Genomic DNA, 27,049 nt, shown 5'->3' on the forward strand with positions numbered 1-27,049 from the left:
ATAAGATGCAGTTAGACTGAATCTGTAACACTTGGAGATTGGAAGTGACAGTAGCAGGACTCGGGTGCTTTCCATCTCAGTTACAGAAATCATCAGTCTAGGGCATCAGAGGAGCCAGATAGCTTTGTCCTTCTCACAGAGGACAAAGACAGAATTCCCTTTCATGTGGGGAAACACCATACGTACCTTTGCATACCTGCCCTTAGGGATGCAGAGTAGCGCCAGTCAGGATTGGGGTGTTTTGGCTGTAGAAACAAAAGCCCAGGATAATGTTGTTAATATATGCTAAATGCGCTGAGAAGCATGTGCATCTGGTTAATTTTATTAGAAGAGCCTTTATGGAGATACTCCATTATTGTGAACATTCAGAACTGTCAAATGCTTCTACAAAGCTAAAGAAGCTTTCAAATGGACACACGGAGATTGTCCCTGTAACAAATAAACTTGTTTACATGCCAAGGCCTTTGGCTAGAGATGATCTCTGTGGAAAGACATTTAATGCTGGAAACTGGTGGACAGTTACTTCATACAATCATCAACATTCTGAGCATAGGAAAAAACCCCATCATAAATCCATAATACACATTTTTTGTTTACCTGATAAGCCAAGGAAACTCAAACGCCTGCACTGAATAGCATCTGCCTGAGGACGTATAAAATACAGCCCCCTGTGAAGGGGACATGTGGGGTAGTCTGTCAGCTGTGAGGTTTCTGCTAGTATTTAGTGTACTGCAGAGCACTGCACTAGATTGTATCAGATTTGCAGACTGCAGCAAGTCTTTTATCAGACAGGCGTGTGCTCTCATAATACCAAGAACTACTGTGTTCTCCATAATCATGAGGGGGCATAAGAGATGGCAGGGGAAAATAGCCAGCAATACCCTTTTATCAACAAATCTCAGCATATGCTGACCTGCTGCAGAATGGCTTGCTAAAGAAATAGATAATTAAGAAATCCTCTGTTGATCAAAAATTGCTCCAGAAAATCTCTTTTGCATTGTCAGGGGACCACCACAATAATTTTCAACTACAACCAATGAATGCAAGCTCATGTCCTTTAAAATTAAGCCTTAAGAACATAACAAGGTTATTTCTCAGAATTTTCAAGACATTATTCTGTAGGTGATATTGCAGTCAGTGATTAACTTCAGGCACTTGAATTCAAAGAGAAAACTTATGTCCAGAAACCTAATGGGCTACACTCATTCCTGATCTGTCTTGTATAGTGCCAAACACACAAATAATATATGACAGTAATGGTTTAATTCTCTTCAAGCTATTGGAGGAAGATCAGAAATGAATTTTGTCCCATTACTTGAAAGAGAAAAAGAAAGTGTTGAATGTTCTGAATAATTTAAAGCCAACTGTCTTTCCTCTTGAGGTTTGGGGTATGCTTTTCCCTGGATCAATAGGTTTTATTCAAATAAAAATGGAGCAATTACAACTTACACAATCACTCTATCACCATATTTCCTGGGTCCAGCATCACTCAAGAGTGAGATGATCTTGGATGATGCGCATCCTAGCATTTTTTATGGTCTGAGTTGCACAAAGGGGATGAGGCTGCTATTTGCAACCACACATTAAACATCTGTGCTAGCAATTTCCTTCTCATTTAGCCCCCAGTTCTCTGGCATGCCCAGGTTCTGCTGAGTTTAGCAGAAAGTGTCTTGACAAGGAGCTGATTATGTATGGTTCCAGTATTTTCTGATTCATTCCATTTTGGCCCCAGCCCCAGGGATGTCAAAGCCACTCTGAAGTCAACCATGTAGTAACAGTCAATGAAAGAGGATAGAAAATAATACACACTGATCATATTCTCTCCTGAGTTTGACTTTCCTGATGCATGAAGCGTGCTGACTCCAGAATATTTGGCTTTTCCTCTGCTGGGGATTTTCACATAGCAGAGGAACTGCTGCTGGACTGGCGTGGGGGGGAAAAGCCCCTTTTCAGTTTGAGATGTGCAGGTTATTAATTTGTATAAGATTATAGGCAGTGTGAGGAGGAGGAATCTTACCACAGTCCCAGGCAAAACACAGATGAAGTGAGACTACATCAAAGAGCTGGAAAAGTCTTACATGAGTTGGGTAGGAGTAACAAAAGAGAAAAACAGCCACTCCCTCAAAGTATATAGATTTCTGTTTTTCAGTTGAGAGCTTTCCAGCTTGACTGGAAGACAAAAATCTATGTTCTGTTCCAGTAGGAACTTTCAGACACTAGATCATAAATGGATGATGATGGCAGGAGAAACTCATCAGTTAGAAATTCATCATTCATACACTCCACACGCATGGACCAACAATCACCACATCAATATAACAAAAACTGCAACAATTAGGAGATTGTGGTATTTTCAAAGGTTACTATCTAGAAGCTGTGGCATCTTGTGTCTATTCCCAAACAGTTCTCTACTTGCTACTACTCCTTAGGCAGCACTGTAGTGCTGCTGCCAGAGGAGCAGAAGGAGGAAGGAAGGGACAGGATCAGAAAAATATACTCTGGAGACAGAAAGATCTATTGCCACAGTTGACTTTTAGACCTTTCAGGGGCTGTTTTTTTGTTTTTAACTGTGAAAAATTCACTGTCTCTGAATTTTCTACTTTTTGAAGTCTTCACAGGAAGAACAGGAGGAGCAGGCAGCTGGACAGCAGTCTGCCTTTGACCAGACATATTCTCATGTAGTTTTATTGTGTGCACGCTGCTTGACTGAGAACTTTCAGATCTCAGCAAGAGACGTATGTTTGTCCCACGCTTGTGTTATCACAGGCCAATGTCCTGCAACTGGCAAAACTGGTGAAATGCCAATTTTACCAGTGTAACTGGCTTCTCCTTTTGTCTGCTACAGACTGTAATTCTTTAAGATCCTCTGGTCATAAGAGAAAAGTTGCTTCAATACATCTTTAAATAAGATTGGGCAATTAGGAGCAAGAAAAGCAAAAAAGCATGACCAATAATAGAAGTGACAGCATAGTAGAAGACGCAGACCTGTTCAGTAATATCTTTCCCTATTTCAAATGCAGCAGTGTTGCTTCTTACAGATCCGCCAGGCATTCACACTCTACATGCTTGGGTTGGCTTATATCTCTGAGTATGAACAGTCCGCCTTTACCAGAGCAACCACAGAAACCTGCCACATTGACCTGTGCTGCCACACAGCACGCGGTCACTGGGTTGTGACACGATATGGACCATCTCAAAGTAGAGCTGCGTCTTTGGCACAGTCCCAGGGGACAGGAGTCTGCACAGCAGCTGTCAGGGAGCTCCTCTGCAAAGCTCTGTCACAGGCTTTGCTGTGAGAAATGCAGCTGTGTCATAAATCAACACCACCAGGACAAGGTACAGCTGGTCAGGAAGCATGAGTACATAGAGGAAGCACAAAGAGCAATATAGGCTCTGAAGTGGTCCAGATACTTCCCAGTTGTATATCCCCACACTCCCACTGTATCACACAATGCTGATGAAGATAATATTGTTCCTTTTACCTCCCCAGATCCCAACTCATTACAAGACCCTGTTTATCACATGCCAGTCCATTCTACTAACTTCAAGATAATCCTAGCCCGACATTTCCCTGAGAGATTTTTGGAGACCGTGTATCAAGTCCAGTGGCCCTGTCCTTACCACTCATCGGTGGGGGTGAGAAAAAACACACAATCCAGCACAGAAGTAATCAACCATTCCCCGTTTCTCCCACCACCTGCTTTTTGTGATTTAGTAACATCATCGTACCTGTGAGATGAGTCAAAACCTATCCAGGTGCCTAGAGAAGTGGTTGTCAGTGCACCAGGTGAACACCTCACACCAAAAGTTTGCTCCTGACAGTTCTTTCAGGCAGCAGGGTTACATTCTTCGAATGACATAACCGCAAGCAATAATGTGACTAGTCATAAACAACCAACCCTACTAGAAAGTCTGATAAGCAAAGTGAATGTATAATATAAAATGGAGCCACCCTAGTAGCAAAAAAGCTCATGCAAAATTTCATACAGTTGTTTTTAAATTGCACAGCATGTGTTATTTAAAAATCATTTCATTGCTTCGTGAAGAATAAATTTAGTTGAAAATACATTGTTACAAATATTTTGCTCATTTCTCATTTTTAGCTAATATTTTAACACACTAAGGATTTGTCCCTGGGATAGAAGGAATTTCTACAATTTTTTAATGTTGTCCTGATCCCATATTCATGCAAATCAATGCAAAGGCTACTATTCACTTCAGTGGCTGTTAGAACAGGGCCTGCTTGAGGTAGAAGTGTGACTCAAATATTTACAAACAGTTACCAGATGATGAGACTGCTAAAAGCATCCCACTCCATTCCCACTTCCACACAAATACACAACAGAATGACATAATGTATATTTATCAAACATATCTGCTTTGAAGCAATAATAAAAGGTCTTTTAGAACCCCTGGCCACATACAGCTCTGCTTGTTTTCCAGTGAGACAATGCTGACAGATATAGGGAAACAGAGGTTTCTATTCCTGATTTCTTTCTGTAAATGTTTAGAATTAATTTGATGTGGAGAACAAACAATTTATAGACTGAACATCTGTTTGTCATACAAGAAATCAGAATGGAAACTGGAAAAGGGTGTAATTCAGAAGCCCAAATATTTTCTTCCTGGCAGTGTTCATCCACATTCCTAACTCTGAGGAAACTAAGGTGAAGGGAACAGTCAAGTGCTTCTGTAAATTAAATTTAATGAGTTCCAAGAGAAGGAAAACACCTCTTCTTAATATTCGATGTAAATTTCTGCCAGCACAGCAGTCAGCATCAAACCAAGAGTCTGACTGCCCTGAAGCACAAAGCACTGTCCCTGCTTAGCAGAACAGATTCAGATACTGCCACTAAACAAAAGAACAAACATTTATAGTTTACCTTTAAAATGTCAGTGGGGCTGGAGAATTTCTTAAAGGCTTAAGTTCTTGAACTGAGATTGTAAGATATTCCACCATTAATACCTTTAAAGCCTCTTCGAGAAATCTCTTGGAAAGACTGCTCCAGACAATGCTGTGGGTTTACTAGATTTAGACACTTCAAAACATGCTTGCATTTTAAAGAAGTATCAAGATGTGTTCAACTCAAGTGTTGTTTGCTTTTTTTCCTGTGCTTTTAGCAAGCTAGTTTTGAAGTGCAAAATACAAAGAAAGAGTCAGAAGCAGAGCAAACAGCCATAGAAGTCCAATGAACCCCTGGGTCTTACCATTACTAATGTGCATCTTTGTTTCACTTTCTGAAAAGTGTGCATAAAGCACCATGCAAATTTATTCCTGAACATCATATTTTGTCAGCCACACATGTCACTAGACAAAAAAGGGTACAAGGAAATGTATGATCAGAAGAGTTTATATCTAGGTCTATCAAGTATCCAGACTGACCACTACATCAATAGGAATGTGCCAGGCTGCCTTCTGGGGCAGAAAACTCCTGTTACAACATATACTGGTTTGATTGTTATACCCTTCATTGAAGGGAAAAGGTTGTCATGAGATGCAAGACTTAACAAACAAGCTTAACTGCACAGAACGTAAGAACAAGATGGGAAAGATGAAAACACAAACCAAGGACCAGACCCTACCCTGACATCACTTGGTACCTTCACAGGCATATGAGGAAAAGGATTCCAGACCAAAGTGCTGAAACCTTTACTGAAGATGATGGATCATCGCTGCAGCAGTGCCCAGTAACAAAATCGCATGTTCACATACCCCCTCCATAGCTGCGTGCATCACCCTTGCGAACGGCAGGAACCCAGGCTGCCTATAACCTTGCACAGCATCAGCAATGAAGCCACAATATTTTGTTGTCTCTATATTCTGTCCACACTGCCTGCTTGGTCACCCTGCAGTAGTTATCTAGCTGATGAGAGTGCTGTATGCAGTAACCCCATGTTCTGATCCTTATCACCAGACTCCAGCCAGCAATAACTGTTTCTGAGGTTTTCGGTGCAGCTGTGTTATTACATTTCTTCTTTTACAGAGACACTTGGTTTGAGATATTCTTAAAAACCTATGAAGGACCATACAGGCAAGCAGGGTGAATGCAGAAGCACAGGCTGTCTTACAGAAACAAGCTCCCATTCCACCATCAGAACACTAGTAGTACAAGTCAGAATAATCACACAGGAATCAGTGCTTCAACAGATACAAAGAATTCCCTACCAAACCTTCATACACTGGCTTTTCCCTTCTACTGCATCCTTCTAACGACCCAATGAAGTCAGTCACAACTTAGTGTAAAGTAATGATTAATATCTTTCACCTTACTAGTAAATATGAAAAGGGCTAAGACCTTATTGCATCAGGTGTTACTGAGATTAATCCTGAATAACTTTGAAATATTTTTCATCTCACTATATAAACAAAACTTTCAAAATATTAGCCTTTGTTAAACCTTATGTATGATACGCATGCATAGAAAGCCCGTTCACCTGGCCCTACCCTCATAACTGAACAACTAATAGAAGACCAATTTCCAAAAACTGAAAAAAAAAAAAAACAAAAACCCAAACCAAACCAAAAACCCAAACAAAACAAAACAAACAAAACAAGTAACACACACATCAGAGGTTATCTTTGTAAATCAACACAAGGACAATGATGCCTGTTGCTATGCTTCACAGGTGAAGGCTGTGGCTCTTAAAGACTGATTAAAAGTTCACTTTAACTAAAAAGAGAAACACAGTTCTCTGAAGATCTAGTAATACAAAGATCAATATCCTTAAAAAGTAGGATTCAGTATTGCTAAGCAATGGATGGAATCTTCAGTGCATATGCTGAGCTTGAAACAAGGGAAAGATAGGATTTTATAACATGTAATTAGCTAGGAACTGGTAATTAGTAAATGCCATTACATTTACCCATTTCCTCATGTACACCTGGCACTGATATATCCTCACAGTATGTACTACCTACCTCGGGGCAGTTTAAGAAGCAGACACCTAAGAAAAGAACTTGTGACAAGCAGAACTTCTCCGAATTTCACCTCTGTTTATAGCATACAGAACTATTTGAATAATCAATTCCTCTTCTGAATCATAACTCCACACAAGCAGGCATTCATCAGTTTGTTCTACACATCTCTCCACTTTTTTACTCCAAGTTTGGGCTGGCTTTGTTGCCACTGCCTGATCTGCACCAGTGTTCAAAACTTGCAAATTCATTGCATTCAATGGAGTGATTCCCATAATGTGATAGGGATCTGTCTATTAAACTAATTTCCTACAGGTCTTGCATCCAAAGTGAAGCCATTTTCAATTATTCCTTCCCTTTTTTTCCCCCAGAAAATTAGATGTAGGCTGTATATTTCACTCTTTGATTCTTCAGCATACATGCTTATAGGGTCTGTCTCATGTTCCCCCCTATATCAAATAGGTGTAAATTTTATTATACTCAGAAAGATTTTAAGGTACTAAAAACTGTGTAGAAAGAGAAAAAATACTTCCCTCATACCCTGACTCTGTCATTTACAGGAAAAGACTGCATTAATTTAAAATGGATTAGTTTTGAATGGGTGATCATTATTCTCTAAAAGCATTTCTGTGGAAGACTTGCTAGTCCTTAAGATTTGTGCATCTTTGTGTAACTAAACAACAGTTCCAAAAGATGTTACCATCTTCACATATGAATAAGTAAAAAGAAACAAAAAAATAAATTATATTTCTGTGACAAGAATACACAAGTCAGGCTCCTTTCTATTCCACCACAGTTACTCCCCTAGCTTCCCCATATCTGGAGGCATAGCACACATAAATGCACAAACTGATCTTGTGCCTGCCACAGTTGTAGGGTACAAATGACACACAGTAATTGCAAAATTTTCCTTTTGTGAACCAGAATTAGTCTCTCCTGTGAGTGCTTCTGGGTTTAGTTGAGTACATGTACAAAGGAAACTGTACAGAGCATGAAAACCTCACACCAACTGCAGACTGCCTGTATGCTAGCATTAAGCAACCATTAATTCTTCACTGCGGGAAAATATTAAAAAGGTTAATACACTGCTGGTCAAACTATAGGTATTAAACAATTTTCAGCAGCAAACCAGCAGGTTAAAAGTTGTCACACTGTAACATAACGATGGTAACTTGCTGTAATTCTCTACAAAGTTGTCACTGGATTGTCACTGTCCAGAAAGCATGAAATGCAGCATCAGGTAGAACAAATATTATCAAAGGAAGGATTGCAGTTTTCAGACAACTAAAACATGCACACATTAGTAAACAAAGCATAGTATTGTAATGATCTGAATTCAAAAATTCAACAGCTTTCCCTAGGTATGAAATCAATGAAGTAGCAAGCATCTATAACTGCCATAAAGCAATCTATTTATTTCCAAGATAATCACCATTTTTAGTTTATTTTTTTCCTGCAATATTAGTTTTAGCATTAAAAATTTAAGACCACATGTGTCATTCCCTAGCATTCTGTGGCAGCAGGCAATTTTAGATCTGCAAGAGGAAAGGGAAGGAGGCAATACTCTATAAAGCATATGCTGCAAAAATGAAGCGAATCTCAAACAACAGATGCATAGACTGAACTTACCAAATGGACCCTGAAAGTCCCAGTATTTACCTAGAAACAAAATGCACTGCACAGATTAGATACACTAGAACCATGTTTCATAGCTGTGTGTCAGTGAGCCCAAAAGGGCTTAATCTGAGTTTTCCAGTTTGAACCTCTTCTTAAATACAGATTGTCTCAGAGCACTGTGCTGACCATTTATCAATGTAGCCTCACCTCGTTAGGAGTAACGGAGTCATTTTTAAGTATGATCAGGTTTTGTGCACTCTGCCCACTCTGTCCTGTCAGATGCCTGTCGGTCATCACTGCAGAGGGACCAGTAGTTCCTGTTGGGCCACAGGTATTGTAAAACATAAAAGTGTCACTTCCTGATCCTGCAGTTAGACATGCCTTATAGCAGTAGGTCTTAGTGAGAGACCCGTTGCCCCTCACTTCAATGAAATGGGGTTGTACTTTTAAACCATGGGGCAACCTAGCATCGATGTTGTTGTTGGCCTGCTTGTATAATTCAGCAGGGCACCGTTCTCTGACCCCACAGAACCCTGCACAGCAGGACTCCCCATAGAGACTGTATCTGTAGCACTTGATAACAGTAAGCCCAATAATTGTGAAAAGGAAAACAAAGGAGATGGCGCTCAAAGCGATAATGAGATAAAGAGTGATCTCTGAGTAATTGCTCGGACTTCTAAAGTGCCTTCTTGTATCAGGGATGATTTTGGAAACTCTGTCCACCACAGCAACAGTGATGGCTACTGATGAGGACATCGGTGGCTCTCCATTGTCTCTCACCTCCACCGTCATGTTGAAAGTAAGTGAGCTGTCCTCCCCTAGTTTGCGAGTAGTCCTAATCTCCCCAGTATGGAGCTCCACCCTGAACAAACCTGGATCTGAGGTTTGCACCAGGTGGAAGAACAACCAGGCATTTTGTCCTGAGTCCCCATCAATGGCTATAATTTTGGTTACCAAATATCCAGCATATGCTGAGCGTGGGATCATCTCCAGGGCTGCTGAAGTGTTGGTTGAGGTAGGATACAGAATCTGTGGAGCATGATCATTCTCGTCCTCCACATAGATGTGGACAGTGACAGTGCTGCTCAGTGGTGGGATCCCGGCATCCCGAGCCTGGACAACCACTTGGAACTCCCTTAGTGTCTCATAGTCAAAGGACCTGACAGCATACATATTGCCACTGTCGGATTTAATGGAGACATAGGAGGCAACAGGTAGCCCTTCAATCTCCCCATCTAGTAGAGAATAGGACACATAGGCGTTTTCGGCAACATCTGGGTCAGTGGCTTTTATAGTGCACAGCAAGGCTCCAAGGGGGTTGTTCTCAGGGATGTAAACGGAGTACACAGGTTCCTCAAAGCGTGGAGGATTGTCATTGATGTCAGAGATCTCCACATGGATCACCTTCTGGGAGGAGAGAGGGGGGCTCCCAGAGTCGGTAGCTGTAACGGTGATGTTATAGGCTGCTGCTTTCTCGTGGTCCAGTTTGCCCTGGGTGATCAAGGTGTAGGAGTTCTTGAAAGAGTTGAGTGTGAAGGGGAGGCCAGGGGGAATACGCAGACTCACCTGCTTGTTCAGCCCTGAGTCCTGGTCAGTGACACTCATCAGGGCCACCACAGTTCCCACCTTTGCATCCTCCGGCACTGGGCTATACAGGGAGGTCAGGACCACCTCAGGAACGTTGTCATTGGCATCCACAATGTTGACCAGCACCTTGCAGTGCCCAGCCATAGAGACAGGGCCCTGATCAGTGGCTTGCACATATATCTCATAGGAGGATGCCTCTTCATAGTCCAAAGTACCATTAACCCGCACCTCCCCTGAGTGTGGGTCCACACTAAAGAGCTGCCTCACCTTCTGTGGGGTGTAGCTGCCAAAGGAGTAGATCACATCCCCATTAGAGCCCTCATCGGGGTCTGAGGCATTGAGTTTGACCACTAGCGTGCCAGGTGGGGCGTTCTCCAGAAGGCTCACAGTGTAGGTGGAGCGGTCAAAGGCAGGTGGGTTATCATTGGTATCCACAACTCGTACAGAGATCTGGGCCGTACCAGACTTAGGGGGATCCCCACCATCCACAGCAGTGAGCACCAGTTGCTGCAGGGCACTCTGCTCCCGGTCCAGTGGCTGCTGCAGCACCAGCTCCAGGAGCTTGCTGCCACTCTGGAAGCTTTTAAGGTCCAGGGCAAAGTGGCGGCTGGGGCTGAGCTGGTAGCTCTGCACAGAGTTGGTGCCTACATCAGGGTCCTGGGCACTCTCGATGTGGAAGCGGGCCCCGGGCACAGCCGACTCACTGATCTCCAGCAGGTAATCCTGGCGGGGGAAGCGCGGCACGTTGTCGTTGATGTCCAGCACCTCCACCTCCACGTTGTGCACCTCGATGGGCTGCTCGATGACCAGCTCCAGGCTGAGGAAGCAGGCGGGGCTCAGCTCGCAGAGCACCTCGCGGTCCATGCGCTCCCGCACCAGCAGCGCCCCGCGGCCCAGCTCCAGCTCCAGGTACTGCCGGCCGCTGCCCGAGGTGAGCCGCGCTCCCCTCGCCGCCAGCCGCCGCGGATCCACGCCCAGGTCGCTCGCCACGCTGCCCACGAAGGCGCCGGCCGGCAGCTCCTCCCGCACCGAGTAGCGGAGCGGCCCGCCCGCCGCCCGCCCGGCGCCCAGCCCCAGCAGCAGCAGCAGCAGCAGCAGGCCCGGCACCGCCGCCCCGCCGCGCCTCCGCCGAGCAGCCGCCGCCATGGCCGGGGCGGGGGGGGGGGGGGGGAGCTGCCGGAGCCCGGAGCCGCTTCGCCCGGCCCTGGCCCGGCCTCACTCCCCGCCGCCGCCGCCCCCCCGCCGCCTCATGCAAGCGGCGAGCAGCAGCCGCCGGCCGCCTCCGGCACCGCCGCCGCCCGCTCCATGCCCGCCGGCTGCCCGAGACGGCGGCTCCGACGTCTCTCCCTCCGGCGGCTCCGGGGAGGAGGAGGAGGAGGAGGAGGAGGAAGAAGGAGGAGGGACCGGGGCTCGCCGGATCCGCTCGCTCCTGCTCCAGCAGCTGCGCGGGAGGAGGAGCGGGAGGGCGCTGAGCCGCCGCTGGCTCCGGTTCAGCACCTGGGCAGGGAACAGCGACAGTGCGGCCGCGGGAGCCGCCCCCCACGCGAGTCCGCGCCGCCGCCCCGCCCGCCCCCACGTGTGGCGGGGCCCCCTCGCTCCCGGGGCTCCCGCCGCCGGCCCGGGCTCCGCTGCCGGAGCTTTGGGGGCGCGGGGAGGAGCGAGAAGGGCCGCAACCCGCCTGCACCCCGGCCCTGCTGCTGCAGCGCTGAGGCGCATCCCCCCGGGAGGGTTAAATCAGCGCAGGGCTCGGGAGAAAAACGGGCCCCCAGCCAGGCCTGGGGCCGTCTGTGCGTTGCGGCAGGATGTTTGACGACTTTGTTCTTGGAGACCGGCCCCTCTGCACCCCCCGAGATTTCATCTTTGCTGCAGCACCGTCCCTCTGCCCAAGCCCTGCGGGCCCCCCTGCCCCGCTTCCACCCTCCTTCCACTCAGCCCCCTTTTGCCCCGGCTGCAGCCACCGTGCCCCAACAGCAGCTCGGCTGGTGGAATTCTGCAAGTCACACTCACGAGTTATGAGCATTTCAGGTGGGCTTCAGTTTCTCATCCAGTGCAATACACAAGCTCAAGGTGATCGAGTGCAGCTGAAAAGATGGAACACACTGTTTTCCAGTTACAGTTTTGTCCTCCTCCACTCTTGTGATGGAGGACTGACAAAAACCAGGACCATGAAATTGAATGAACTCAGCAGGGGGGGTGAGGGTGCTGCAGCTGCAATGAGTTTCACCCCAATGCCACAAACCCCAGCAAAGACGATAAACTTAAGCATTCATTTGTACAATGTCTAAGTCACTAAGCTGACATATCTAATGAGACAAACCGCAGGACATAGTCCTCCAGGGGTGCAACTATGTTGTATCTACTACCCAGTGCAGAAACTTCTTCTCTACTAGTATTCCTCTCCCTGTTGTTTTTTAGCTTGTTCACCCCGCAAAGTCTTTTGGAATGTCAATGAATCTTCTCTGGATTGGGCTGGTTTATCAAGTGGAGAGGGTGACCCTAACATTCAGCTAAAACCTCTTTCATTGCCCTTTGTGGGCCTGGGCACCCTTCACCTGACACCATGACACTTGAGAGCACAACCTTACACTGTAAATCCAAAAAGATTTTACTATAAGGTACTTGATGCACAAACCCTGGAGAACAATTGCCCTAATTCTGACTCAGCACTGCTAAGAACAGTTACCAGTCTATCAGCTTTTTTCAGTGGCTGCCGTTATCAGAAAGGACAACATTAAGAGCAGGACTACCCCTTTTATGTTTTGGTTGAGGGGTTCATTTATTTCTCAGCCCATTTGTGTGGCGCAAATATTTGCCCTCATCTTTATTCTAATGTGCCCAGTACCCCAGCGTCTGCAAATACTGTTGTGGAACCACTAACCCTCTTTATCTTTCTATGTAGGATAAATGTAGGTCTGTGCAGACCAAGAAGGGCAGCTAGAGATGCTAAGTGCCTAGAACATCTGGAAATTTGCCCATTTCAACCAGTTGTCTAAACAGGAGCCAAACACTTAAAAAAAAAAAAAAAATCAGCTTCAAATTTCTGGCTAGCTACCCACCTTCAAGATCATGATATTCACAGATTCAGAACAAAATTCCCTGACAGCCTCACAAACAAACACACACACACACAAACCATTACCCTGCTAAAAGCTATTTTAAAAGCTATAGCAGAACTAATATACAGGACCTATGCATCTGTGTGTCAAAACAGCTTGCAGTCATCATGTAAAACAGAAGCCTGATTTCCAGACAGTCAGTGATTTCAACCAGACAGTCTATGGATCATCTCTGTCTCACCCCTCCCATGTGTACACGGAGACACACAGTCCTCTGACAAAAATACAGCACATCAATAAAAGACCAAAAGCCACAGCAACACTGGCAACATCTAAGGCCCTGCCTTAAGGAACATATTGGTAGAAATCCTCTTGGATACGGGCAATGCCCATGCTAAGAGGTGGTGAGAAACCAGACTCATCTCTGTAGGTAATGCCTTTCTAGCCACAAGTTGATTTTACTTACAGTGTGTGAAGGAAACGCAGCAACCACACATCCAGAGGGTTTTAATACCAGTGAGGGATCTTTCACACTGCTCCTAGACTCCAGTGAGTTACTTCTGATAGACATTCAGGCTCTGCTCTAGTGCATTCCAGCTGGGCCCCCCAGCAAGGAAGGGCTGATGAACACTCAAATCCTGGCCCACCCCACTATTTACACACCACCTAGGTTCACCTTTCCACACGTCCTCACAGCTAAGACTGTGCACATCCAAAGTTTTGCAAAACACCACAAAATGTAAAACTGAACAGAGATGTCACACACACACTTAACCAAGCTATTCTAGAACATATTCCATAATATTTTCATTCCCATCACACATGCTTCTAAACCTCAGCTTCTTAGAAAATTATTCTCCTAATCTCAGAATCTTAAATCCTATGATTGTCTGGTTTTTTGTCTTTTTGTAAATTTTATAGCACCACTAAAAGAGGTACTCTGATATTCATTTTAGAAATTACTACTGTAGCTTGGCTTATTTATAATAGCACTGTACAAATGTAACAGTCTTTCTCAAAATGTTAGCTTTATACGGTTTATGCTGACTACACAGTTTATAAGTGATATACTGAAACTTGTTCTGTTCTGATTAATTGTTCCCTGACTTCCTTTAAATCTATATAAAACTCATTGGTGGCCACAATAATTTTAATTATTTCCATTGGCTTCAGTGGTAATGCTGAGTCAGTCCTGCAGGCCTCAATTTTTAATTCAGGAAAAACTTCCATTGAGGAAACATTTCAGGATTTGGTCTGTAGAAATACTGATTTTTCTAGTGAAAGGCAAAATTGAAACAGAGAAAAACATTATTTCAGTCTGAACTGAACTGGGGCTTAGGGGCTTTCTAGTTCCCTTTTTCCCAGAGTTTTGCTTTCCAGTAATTTCTTGACATTTCATCTAAGCATCAAATTTTGAAACACTTTCAAAGCTCACTAAATAAAAATGTATCCAGTGGGTTCAGATCAGTCCACACGATCAAGAGAATCAGAATCCAACCCTGCAGCAAAAACAGCTGATAAAACATACCAGGTCCAAATATTCATTTGCTGCTAAACCTGATAACCCCTGAAGTGATCTGATACCACCTGTATGCAGTATCTATATACACAGGCCTATTGGGCTTTGCTGACCCACAAAAATTGCGCTACTTCAATTAGCTTCGTTAAATTAAATGGTACAAGTCCTTTAATGTGAGTACAAACATACAGGTGTAGCAAAGAATACAGTGATTTTATCAAGTCCTGCAGAAGAAAATTAAGTAGATACCAAGATAGTAATCCACTGATATATATCTATGCTAGAGGTTGCAGTAATGTAACTATTTTAGTATGAAAACTCCTCACATTCCTGTGCAAGCCTTCCTTGAAACAGTTCTACATATAGATATGCCTGAATCAGTAGCAGTGTAATGCAGTGCCACAGAAATATTTCTGTGCAGATATTTCTCTCAGGAATGATACAATTATATGCAGATACAGTTCTGTAGGTATTTAGGGCCTTGAAAAGTTCATCCGTTTGAAATCACACCCGTACAAGAATTGTTTTTATATAACATTGTAACTAGAATCACCTAAATTTGCTTGAGCAGCAATAAATCTGTGTTCAGTTTGCTTCACTGCAGAGCACTATGCAGAGTCCTTGCTCTGGCTATTTCCAAGGCCCACACAGCAAAAAGAGAGAGAAAGGCATATTAGAAAACAGCATAACGTGAAAGTAAACACGTTAACTGAAGAACTCCAAGGCAGTTTGACATCTGAAAAGACATTTTGCTTCTTTGTAAATAATTTAATCTTCAGCAACTCGCATCTGTTAAACATAATATGCAGCTACTCACTGTTGTGATATAGCTCCTTTCTGAACTGGTGGGAAGTCACCAGCTCCAAGGATCAGGGTCTAGATTTCTGTGTGTAGTCTTGTCAGTGTGTACCTTTTTAGCAACAATGAGATTGCTTGTGTACCATATAAATGCACACACCATTTCTGCCTACTGATAAAACAGTGCGCAGGAAGATATGGAGACAAGTCTAGAGAATTCATATAGTTTAGCCATGAACAAGCAGGTAAGTGTTGTCATTCTCTATAAAAGCCTAGATTTTCTCTATGTGTCTGCTTGCATGTGGTGCCTACAATTTGTCTGCCTTAAAATTAAATCAAGTCCAGAGGAAAGGAACATCCATCAGTCACAGGCCAGATTACACCAACCACAGTGGAAAACAATACCCACGAGCTGTAAGGGAATGACTCAAATTTGTGGACTTTCTTATATACAGTTTTTACCAGTGAGATGGTGGACTGCAGCACCACCTTCTAACCCATGGGTACTCATGAGATCTGTGGAAAAAACAGCTTGATAATTTCAGGGGATGCTAACACTGTTTCTTCAGTCCAGCCCCATCTTTCACTTCACTCTCGTGGGATTCCTGCACTCTTCTGCACCCTACTTACTTCAGCCATGTCCTCCCCCTTCTCTAAAGGATAACATGTACAGGATTGTTTTTGGTGACTTCCCATGTCTCAAGTACTATCTGATCAGGAAGACACTCCCTAGAAATGATAAGGCAACATAAAGGCAGGAGTGAAAGGGATTCATACCCTACAGTGGCTCCCTGTCTGACAAGCCTCCATCAGTCTCAATTTAACAATCTGAGCTCAGAGATCCCAAAATATGAGAGTGTAGGTCCTGCAGGCAGAAGAGAGCCACGGAGCAACCCCTTAAGCAGAACCCTGCAGTTGAACCAGATCTCTTTCAGTATATGGTCTGCATTCCCTGTATGGGATTTTCTGGGGGCATGGAATTCTCCCTCTTCCTAAAAATACTACAGAATACCTCCCTGAGGTAATGTAAATTTCTTGTTTCTACAGTAATGTAAACTTCTTGTTTATACAGCCAACTTCTTTGCTCCTATGTTCAACTCATCTTTCACACTTGAATTACTTGCTGACAACTCATCTTTTCACATGCAACTTGCCACTCCCATGTTTCAAATAGATAGTTCTGGTTCTAAATTGCTCAGTTGTATTGGCTCTGTTCTTTTGTTTCTTTCCTGAAATCCATTTTTCACATTGGTATGAATCTAACTGGTGTTTTGTTTTGCTTTTTTTTCCTTTCTTTTGTATCACAAACATCTGAAGCCAGACTATTTAAAACATTGCTGTTATGGGAACCAAGGCTGCCAAACAGCTAGAAAAAATCCTATTTGTACTTATGTCACCATTTCTTTGCAGTAGTGTACTTGCTGTTATTCTAGAAAACAGCGTGTAAAGAAAAAGAAGTGGTGGGTTAGGGTATGGAGAGGGATCTGTATTGTAAATCTGAATTGAGACAAACCGTATATAACAAAGATACATTGAAAATACATTTCTTTTCTTTTCCTGGTTGCCACTGAACATTCAATTATTTCTCACTTCTAGTCTGAAGGATGGATATCTCTCTGACTCATTCTGTTTGTCTTCTGCTGTGTTTCTCTGATGACTTAAAAGTCCTTCCAGTTATTTATTGACCATAATGTCACATACTGCGCCATTCTAAATGAAGGACATTTACAACTTGGACATTGGCAAAATAACTTTCAGCTTTCCAAAGTCACCACAAAGGCTTTAAGTGATACTTCTATTGCCAAATGCTTTCTTGAAAGGTTTGGTTGGTGTGTTTTCCTTTATCGCTACTGCCTCTCTTCAGAGCCACAGTCTTTGTTACTCTTCTGTGCAGGCTGCGATTCTTCAGCTCAAGCCATCACCACTAAATTTCAGCTCAGTGAACTGGTTGTGAGACACACTCAAGCCAAACAAATCTCTTTCAGATGATTAGAACTGAACCTGTTACCCTAGCTCTGGCTGTTGCCTCACCCCATGCTCCTCTTCACATGTGCTGCACTCCGCTCCCTGCAATGTGAGAACTGGAACAAAATTATGAAGTAGCTGTCCCGCTCCTGAAACTGTATCTGAATGTGTCAGAGCAGTTGCCCGGAGAATGAAGATTCAATTTAATTTTCTAATTTAAGGAGTTCAAACTTCCTTCCTCATCTTCCTAGAAAGTGCCTTCATCATAAGCCATGGATGTCCTCTACCTCCTTATTGAAACAAGGCAAAAACCTATGCCATTCTACGTCAAAGGGAACAGCAATATAAGAAGTATCATCCTGTAACCTAGTATCTGGGGTACTCACTTGGAATGGAGGAGGAGATGGTAGAAACCTGTTTGTGCTCCAAGAAATTTTATTTACTTCATACTAAACCACCTTGGGATATAATTCACAGTAGAACTAGTTCAAATGTTTTATAACTTTTGTGTTACACAGATATCTGTGTTTGTTAGTGATGATAAACTATTTTCACAGCATGAGTCCTCCCATTTCATTCTTATTGTACCAGAACCTGATGACACTGACATAGACAATGCATAACCAGTATCATTACAGGTGAAATAGCACCTTTTATTACTTGTTATGTTTCTATTTTTTTTTTTAGTACATAAAAGTTGATCTCTGTGTTTTTAATTTCACTTATGTCACCTTTTTCCTATCCTATCCACAAAATTTAATTATTAGTCAGATCATACTTGCCCCGTTTTTTGGGGACTGCATTCATACCCTGTACATGAAGCATTTCATACATATTATTCTCATGTTTGGGCATATTAATATTTTGTTCACTTTACACTTCCCATGAGAAGATCTCAAATCTGAAGGGCCTATTTTCCATCTCTTTCTCTTGAAACCATGTCTCCTGGAAGATTTTCTAACTTGTCCAGTGTCATGCATATATCTTCCAGTAAGTCATATTTCTGAAGAATAGGTACCTTCTGGCACAAAGTTACATCAAAGATTGCTTTATTTATCCTATTAAACAAGATCACCTACTAGACTTGGATGGTTCTCTCAGTTCAAGTCTCTACTAATGACTCCTGAGCTCTCCCCTATATGGACATCCATGTTGGACTGGTAACTCTACATCTGCCAGTGTTGTGTTCTTATTCACATTGTGAATCTTAAAGCCATCCTTTCCCTCTTTTCCTATTTATCTATTATTCTTCTTAAATGTTTCTTCCATAGGTGTGGGGTTTAACTTCAACTTTCCATCTTTTATTTATAATATCCTCAACTTTTTTTCATTTTGGTTTCTATACTTTTCTCCACCTTGTCTCTTTCCACTGAAGAGTCTCCTCCTTCCTTTCCATTTTCTACCTCTAGTCCATTCAGTTATTCTCTACTCCATTTTCAGTCAGTCCTCCTACCTTTTTCACTTTTTCCTGGGTCATCCACTCACTTTCTCTATGTTGATTTTCCATATTTCTTCCCCTCAGTGTCCTAGGACTTTTGCATCTGTCCTTCTGGGTATACAAGAAATTTGCTGTGTTCCAAAATGATGCTGACAAAGGATGCTGATGTCTCCTTTATCCCTTCATTTTTGTCTACACAACTCAGATGAAGTAAGAAGCTTAGCACTGAACAGTGGCACAGAACCAATGGAAATAGAGATCTAAGTATAAAAATAGATAGTGAGAATCAAAAGTACAGGCAAGGAGTAATATGAGGAACAGTCACCTTCTTCACTGCTGAGAAAGACTGACAGCACTTTCTTTAGAGCCTGTCAGTGCCCCTTTTCTATAGGCAAAAGAGATCAGGTTTGCATTATAAAAGACTATATAAGTACCCAAGTACTGTGTATTCACTCTCTTGAAAATATACACTGAATTACCTCTATTAACTTTATTTCTGCTCCCTGCTTGCTCCTAAGTGTCTCTTAGAAGTTAACCACCTAAATCTGAAACTGCCTAGGTCAGATCTGAAAAGGAGCTGGCAATCACATAGGTTTGTTATCACACTCTTTTTAATGATGACCTAAGTTTGCCTTTGAGCATGTTAGAAGTATTGACTGTCAATGCCCTAACTATAACCTGTACATCTTGTGCTAGATCAGATTTTGCTTTTTGGAAGCTCAGTGCTCTCTCCTCCTTCATTTGCACTTTTCTTTCTTGCTCTACTGCTCACCTAATGAGTTTTCCAGGTTTGCTGCATTTCCTAATAGCATCTCCATGAATTCTCTTAATCTGAAAGTACATCAAGTTAGAGGATGATAAAGTCAAGACATAAAAGCGTATCTTAAGCTATAATTTCAGTGCTTAATTTATTGAGCCCTGTATGTGGGCAATCATATTTAATTCAGAGTCACAAAACTTCACAAAAAGACATTGTGAAGATCTCCCTTCCTCGGCAGAGTTGCCCTGCTAACATACTAACAGGATTACCATTTGTACTGAAGGGTTAAATCATGGTTTAGTTATTCAAAGTTTCTTTCACTGCAACTTTCTTTTACAAGCCTGCCTAGTTCATCCTTAACATATCTTCAAGGTACTTAAAATGTTGCAGACCTTCTACTGTCTAAAAAAAAAAAATAATTAAGTACAATTTTTTTTAAAAAAAGAGAAAACCCTGATTCCCTTGTCTCACACTCGCTGCCACTCTATTTCCTTGTATTTTCAAAAAATATACACCACCAGCTGAACCATGCATTAACCTGTCGCACTGGGCTGCTAATACTAAGTGTATTTTCCCAGCACAGCAGACCTGTGTGCAACTTCAGTCCCATGTGATATCTTAAATGTGACTTGAGTGTTTTGTGTTTATTCCCTATACAGGAATGCATTCTAATATACATTCAACGTACTGTCTGCAGCCACTCCAGACAGCTGAAGACACAAGTAGAAGCCTAAGATGCACAGTGTGAAGATGGATGGATGGATCATCCAATGGTTACAGCTAAGCAGTCTTCAGGTTCCTCTAAAGCAGTCTTCAGGTTCCTCTAAATTTCTTCCAGCAGCTGACAGTCATTGTTCTGTCCTTTCTTCCTCCCTGGCACATCTCTATTCCAAAGCTCTATGGGAGGTTAGCCCTGAGCTACAAGTGTCTGTTCCAAACCACCATGATATTACACAGCAGCAAGCTGCAACTTGCTCCTGAAGCTAAACATGTAAAGCAGCACAGAACTGATGGACAGATTTTCTCACTCTAAAATTAGACCCAAAATGTTACTGTACTGAGTTGTACAGAGCTGCCCTATTTTCAGCAATTTCTCAAATTAATAGAACAAATTATACTTAACCAGAGTTAAAAGCATAGAAATGGCTTTCCTTTTCAAGGTTCTATTTTAGGATTAACCACTTAATGGCTGTTTCCTTGATGTTAGAAAAAGTCAGTGTGAAATTTGTCAGGAAATTAAATCATTAGAACTATGCTTTTTAAAACCTAAACATGAGGCAAATCACCAGCTCTACCTCTGGTTGTTGCACTCAGACACGATTCCCATGCTTTCTGGAGCCAGAGGCTCAGCCACCACTATGTTACTGTCTCCAAGATGGAGTAGGCAGAACTGTCTAGATATCACAGAAGTTCCTTGCTGCAGAATGGATGAGCAATCAAAGGAACAGTGAAGGTGTTGCTCTGGGCTTCCAGAGTCCACCACAGCAAACACAGGTTGGGTACAGATTGTATTCATCATACCTGCCATGGCAGAAGAGCCAGATGCAGTATGAACCTCTCTCTACACATCTGGTTCCAGACTTTCACAGCGTTCTCAGGATTACTCATTGTTTAGATTTGCAATTCTCTATATAACGGGAAGGCAGAATCTTCACCCCAAGAACAAATGAGAAAAGTCTCCATCACAGAATCTACCGAGATTTTTGCACAAATGGGAAAGATTTTGTTCAGCAACATGGCCAAATACCTAACAACCCTCTACTCTTACCACCACTGTGGTTGTGCTTTCAGCTGCAGGTGTTTACCTACAGTTCTGATACATGTACCATGATCTCAAGTACACTGACAGAAAATGAAAACCCTTCAACTATTATAAAGAGCAGCTGAGAACCATAAGAGAGGCAGAAGTAGGGCACAGGCCCAATAAAAAATACTGAGTCTGTGAGGATTTTTTATGAGACCAGCATGCTGCTCCACAGCTTTCTGTATTTCATGTGTTTGCACAGGAATCATTGAGCAGGGAAAGTAGGACAGGAAAATATTTTGTCTGCTAATTCTCAGCAGGCGTTTCTGAGCTTAGAAGCTTTTTACCTCAAATCCTATTTAAAAAAAAAAAAATACATCTGCCCAAACTGTTCTGTGTTTGGACTATTTTTAACCTATAGGCATATATATGATGGGCAAAATGTTAATACTGCAGATTCTGACAATATTACCTGACCTCAGGACAGTCCCATTGATTTTCTTACTCAGCAGAACCAGGAACAGCATTTGACCCTGACTTATACTTTCTGTCAATAATTTTGTTTTAAATTTGTGTTTCTCTTCATGGTCCTGGTACACAGTAGGATCCCACACTCTCCTTGCCTCCCAGCTCTCTCCTAAATAGACAAGACAAAGCTTGTTCTTTTTTCTCTCTTGATTTCTAATCTATGTTCTGGCCATTTTATGCCCTTTACTGTACTTATACAATCTCAGTCAAAATTTCCCTATAATAAGGCTATCAGAATCATAGAATTATTTGGGTTAGAAGGGACCTTAAAGATCATCTAGCTCCAACCCCCCTGCCCCGGGCAGGGCCCCCTTCCCCCAGCCCAGGGGGCTCCCAGCCCCGTCCAACCTGGCCTGGAACCCTTCCAGGGAGGGGGCAGCCACAGCTGTTCTGGGCACCCTGGGCCAGTGCCTTGCCACCTGCACAGGAAAGAATTTCTTCCTAATTCCTAATCTAAATCTACCCTCTTTCAGTTTAACTGTTACCCATCGTCCTATCCCCACCCCCTGATAAAGAGGTCCTTCCCATCTTTCCTGTCCCAACTTTAAGCCCTGGGAGGCTGCTATAAGGTCTCCCCGGAGCCTTCTCTTCTCCAGGCTGAACCCCCCCAACTCTCTCAGCCCGGCCTCTCAGGGGAGCTGCTCCAGCCCCCCGAGCTTCTTCGTGGCCTCCTCTGGCCCCGCTCGAGCAGCTCCGTGCCCTTCTGCTGTTGGGGGCCCCCAAGCTGGCCCCAGCACTGCAGGGGGGTCTCCTCAGAGCAGAGCAGAGGGGAAGAATCCCCTCCCTGGCCCTGCTGCCCCCCCTGCTCTGGCTGCAGCCCAGGGCACGGGTGGCTTTCTGGGCTGAGTGCACATGGCTGGGTCGCAGTCGGTTTTCCAAGCACCAACACCCCCAAGTCCTCCTCCGCAGGGCTGTTCTCAAGCCACTCCTCGCCCAGCCTGTATTTGTGCTTGGGATTGCCCGGACCCATGGGCAGGACCTTGCACTTGGCCTTGTTGAACTTCATGAGGTTCACACAGGTCCACCTCTCCAGCCTGTCCAGGTCCTTCTGGGTGGCATCTCTCCCCTCCAGCATGTCGACCACACCACACAGCTTGGTGTTGTCGCTGAACTTGATGAAGGTGCACTCAATCCCACTGTCCATGTTGCCAGCAAAGATGTTAACAGTGCTGGCCCTAACACTGACCCCTGAGGAATGTCACTCATCACCGTTCTCCACTTGGACATTGAGCTGTTGACCGCAACTCTTTGAGTGTGACCATTGAGCCAATTCCTTATCCACTGAGTGGTCCATCATCAAATCCATGTCTCTCCAATTTAGAGACAAAAGTACAGGACAGTGCCAAAAGCTTTGCACAAGTCCAGAACAGCACAGAGAACTGGATTCTAACTGTGCACTTACAAGTAGTACCTGATAACATGCCAAGAGATTGTCTGACAATAACTCTATACAAAAAAACAGCAACAATTTCACTTTTTCACTTCTAGTAAATACTGTGTCAATAGTTTGAATTAATTACCCATAACCAATCTGTTTTTCTTTTCTGTAATCCATGGTATTTTACCAGTACCCATTTATTATCTTTCCTTTTACGTGTAGAGATTTGCAAAAAAAAAAAATAAAATACATGCTTAAGATTAGCATGAAGGAAGTATGAATATAAGTGTGTGCACATGTGAAAGCACACAAAGAAAATACAAAATAAGGATTAACAGGAAAAGTATGCATTAGTTGCTATAGAGCATGCTATATGGAGATTTAATCCAAACTAATGAAGAACAAAATGACCTAAAATAAGGAGTCAAGAAGATGGAGAACTGGAACCTTTAAATGCACAGCTGCAGAATACAAGAGAACTGTGAAATTACATAATTTTACCTAAGACTTATAAAGGGGTGAGACAAAATAATGATGCAAAAGATCCCAAACAGCACCTATTCTTAAAGGGAATCAATGGCAAGTCCCAGATCAGTCTACTGTCACCAGTCAATGGGAATCTATGATCCATGATAGCCAGTGTCCCTTGTCTTCTGCACTGCACACAAGTGATCCTGATCACCAGTGACCATCAGGCACATGAGCTGATGCTTGTGAATATGTGGGTGTGAGTGAGCAAAACCTGTATGAGAATGAGTGAGAGTGGGAAACTTCAGAGATTTTGCAGAAGTAAATCCCTTTTCCTTTCCACAAGATCCTGCATTCAGTTCTGTTCTACTAATTTCCTACATAACAATTCCACATTCTTCTGTGTAAGACAAAGTCAGATCCTGAGAGGGTACGAGTTCAGTCAAAAAGGATGAGACATAGAAATAGACAGAAGATGCTGTGAGGAACCAAGAAAAATCAAAAACGGGCATTATGTGGAAGGGCCCAGAGAAGAACAAGCAACAATAATTTTTGCAACCCAGGGAGACTTTAAGGAAGAGTTGAGGGCACAGCCATGTTAACTCTCTGCTCCAGGTCCACTTCCCCACCTACAGACAGACATCAGCAGCAGCTCCTGCATCCTTCTTCACAGTTCCTCACAGCCTCTAGCACTCACTGCTGCTATTGCTGCTGGAGAACAGGACTAGCTCCAGGGAGCTGAAAGGGTTGCAAGGAGCAGAGCAGGAGGGAGATGAGATGGGAGCAGTCAGCAGCAACTTTCAACCCACTACCTGGGTAGGAACAGCAGCAGAGAATGAGGCAGTGAAGAACAGACATTAGAAAATACAAGAACTGTAATGTCACACACAGTATTATAAAAGGATTTGGCATGAAAAAAATCCTGTGTTGCACGGGCTGACAAGAACATCTCTGGGTGAAACAGTGGTCAAGTTATTAAGATGATGGCAGAAAGCCACTGACCACAGCTGCCCAGTGCAGAGCCTGTATGCCCGGCTTCAGCACTGGCAATAGAGTTCTGTTCAGATTCACCAGTGCAACAAGTTCACGTCTGATTTACAGCACATAAGAAAATCTGAGAGTACTTGGAAGTGGAAGCAAAGAAAAGGGGAGATGCTATGTATGTGGTGGGGAAGATTATGTCCAGAAGCCCAGAGGAAGGACTGAGAAGCAATAGCTCTCATGCAGTAACAAGAAGAGGGAAAAAGTTCCCTGGAGCTAAGTTGGGGCTTTTGAAAATGAAACAAGACAAAAGCAACATGGGAAGAGAAACAGTTGATCATTCCATAAAAGGAAGAAGTCAGGAGAATTGGGTTCTGTTCACTGTTATATCACAGGTTTCATGACTTTTAACAAGTATTTTAATTGGTTCTGAAGATGTCATCAATATCTGGGCTCAAATGGTCACTGCAAAGTTTAAAGCACTACTGTAAAGGATACTTGGGTATTCTCAAGGAAGAAGGTACATATATATATGCATAATTTATTATTTGTAATGGGTGCTGAAGGGAGAGAACTGTTTGACTTTTTTTAACTATACATTAAGCAAACCTGATTTCAAACTTCTCTTCAGAATTCTTAAAGTCAGAGACACTAAATTCAACACATAAATATTTCATAAGATTTCAGTATTTCTCTTCTTGAGCATGAGAGTTCTTACTGAATAGATCAGAGTGGCTGACCTAATACAATTTCTTTTAAAACCTAGACTATATACAGTGTTTAGTGCTGGTTAGTACTATCATATTCATGCAGCTTTACCTAATGCATTTTGCACAGATCATACATGCAGCAAACTCATTCTTCAGTTCTGAGAAACACCCACATTGTATGTACCTGTTCCTACAACAGCAGTCAATGGTTCTGCAATGCAGAGAATAGTATCCTGCCTGATCCTCAGCTGCTCTTCCAGAAGGGTACAGATCTCCCACAGGTCACATCTGCCAACCTTAGAGTGATACACCTGTTATCCCTGGTATACCTTAAATGACACTAGACTTTTAGCATTTAACAACCCAGCTGAGCTCAGTGCATTTCTTCTATCCTTGAACAGATAAACCATAGCAGGACATGTGAGAGTCCGAGTGATAAGCAGTGATGATGATATGAAATATACTCAGTGAAATCAAGTCCTCCTCTTTGTACTAATCAAAACATTGTCCTCCATAACAGAATAGACCTGCAATGTCTCAGCATGATTCTTCTCATTTAATACTCTTTTTAAATTGCCCTGTTTGGAGACAGATTTCAGGATTGAACATTTGGAATGCAAACTATTACTGGACACATGGTTAGGAAAAAAACAAAATCATACCCAGCAGCAGCACCAGTGTTCCTCCTCCTGGGTTTCTTCATCACACTTAACAGTGGTTGAAGGCAACGTTTAGAGGCCTACAAGTCCAGTCCACTGAGAAAGTGGCCATAACCCACCCAACCATTACTGCAGTGGTCAGAGGAGGCATTTCTGTGGAAACAGAACCAGTCTCCAGCTAACAAAGTCAAAGTTCATGAGACCAAAAAAGGCAGCCTGGTTCTATGTCCAGGAAAGAACACAGTAGGAACAGGAGACTGGGTCTGGCCTCTTTCTCAGAGGTTTATATCTTTTAAAATCAGAGTACAATCTGAAAGCATTTCTGGAAGTAGGACCTAGATCTCAGGCGAAGGTGAGGAAACAGGGACAAGCACTGGGGAAGACAAACTGAATGCAGAAAGAGACAAAAAGAGGTTTGGAAAGACAGGGAGGCACAACATAATCAGTATTCTTATCTGTTGAGTATTTAGACCTGCAACCATGAACACCATAGTTATCTTCCTGCTGTACATACACTGGGAGCAACCATGACATTGTAGTTTCACCAAAGACTTTCAGTCCTTCGTTCAAGAATTCTGGCACATAAAACCACCCACAGTTGGGAACTCTGCCAAATGTTAATACTGCTGAGTTATTTTCTGGTTTTTATACTTCTGCAATACAAAAGCCTTTACATTTTTCAGTCTTGCTAGAATCTCTCTGAAACAAAGCATCTTCACTCCAGGTAGAAGTATTAAAAGAAAGAAGCTAACAGATTTCTAAGACATCAAACATTTTACCTATTATCTTCCATTGTGATACTTCTGTTTAATTACTATACCGTTGCATCATGCAATGACTTAGTTAAGCTCCATTTATTTATTCTCATATTTGATACTTCTGATTTGTTCACTTCTCTATTCCTAGTTTCTTACACTTCTTTAAT

General features: G+C 43.0%; 1 protein-coding gene across 5 annotated transcripts in view; it reads right to left on the bottom strand.

Moving 5' to 3' along the window:
- The window catches only part of LOC104362792 (protocadherin alpha-C2), a 99,522-nt gene that overhangs the window by 36,882 nt on the left and 35,591 nt on the right, over positions 1–27,049 (bottom strand). For 3 of the 5 annotated variants that reach the window (XM_032988486.2, XM_042789955.1, XM_032988488.2), the window contains exon 2: positions 187–245. In XM_032988486.2, the coding sequence (XP_032844377.2) occupies positions 187–245 (59 nt within the window). Of the gene's footprint in view, positions 1–186; positions 246–8,740; positions 11,716–27,049 lie in introns of those variants that run through there. The other 2 variants (XM_042789956.1, XM_042789954.1) reach the window with 2 other exon arrangements.

Source organism: Tyto alba, unplaced genomic scaffold (assembly GCF_018691265.1).
Source record: "Tyto alba isolate M040663 unplaced genomic scaffold, T.alba_DEE_v4.0 Super-Scaffold_17, whole genome shotgun sequence".
NCBI lineage: Eukaryota > Metazoa > Chordata > Aves > Strigiformes > Tytonidae > Tyto > Tyto alba.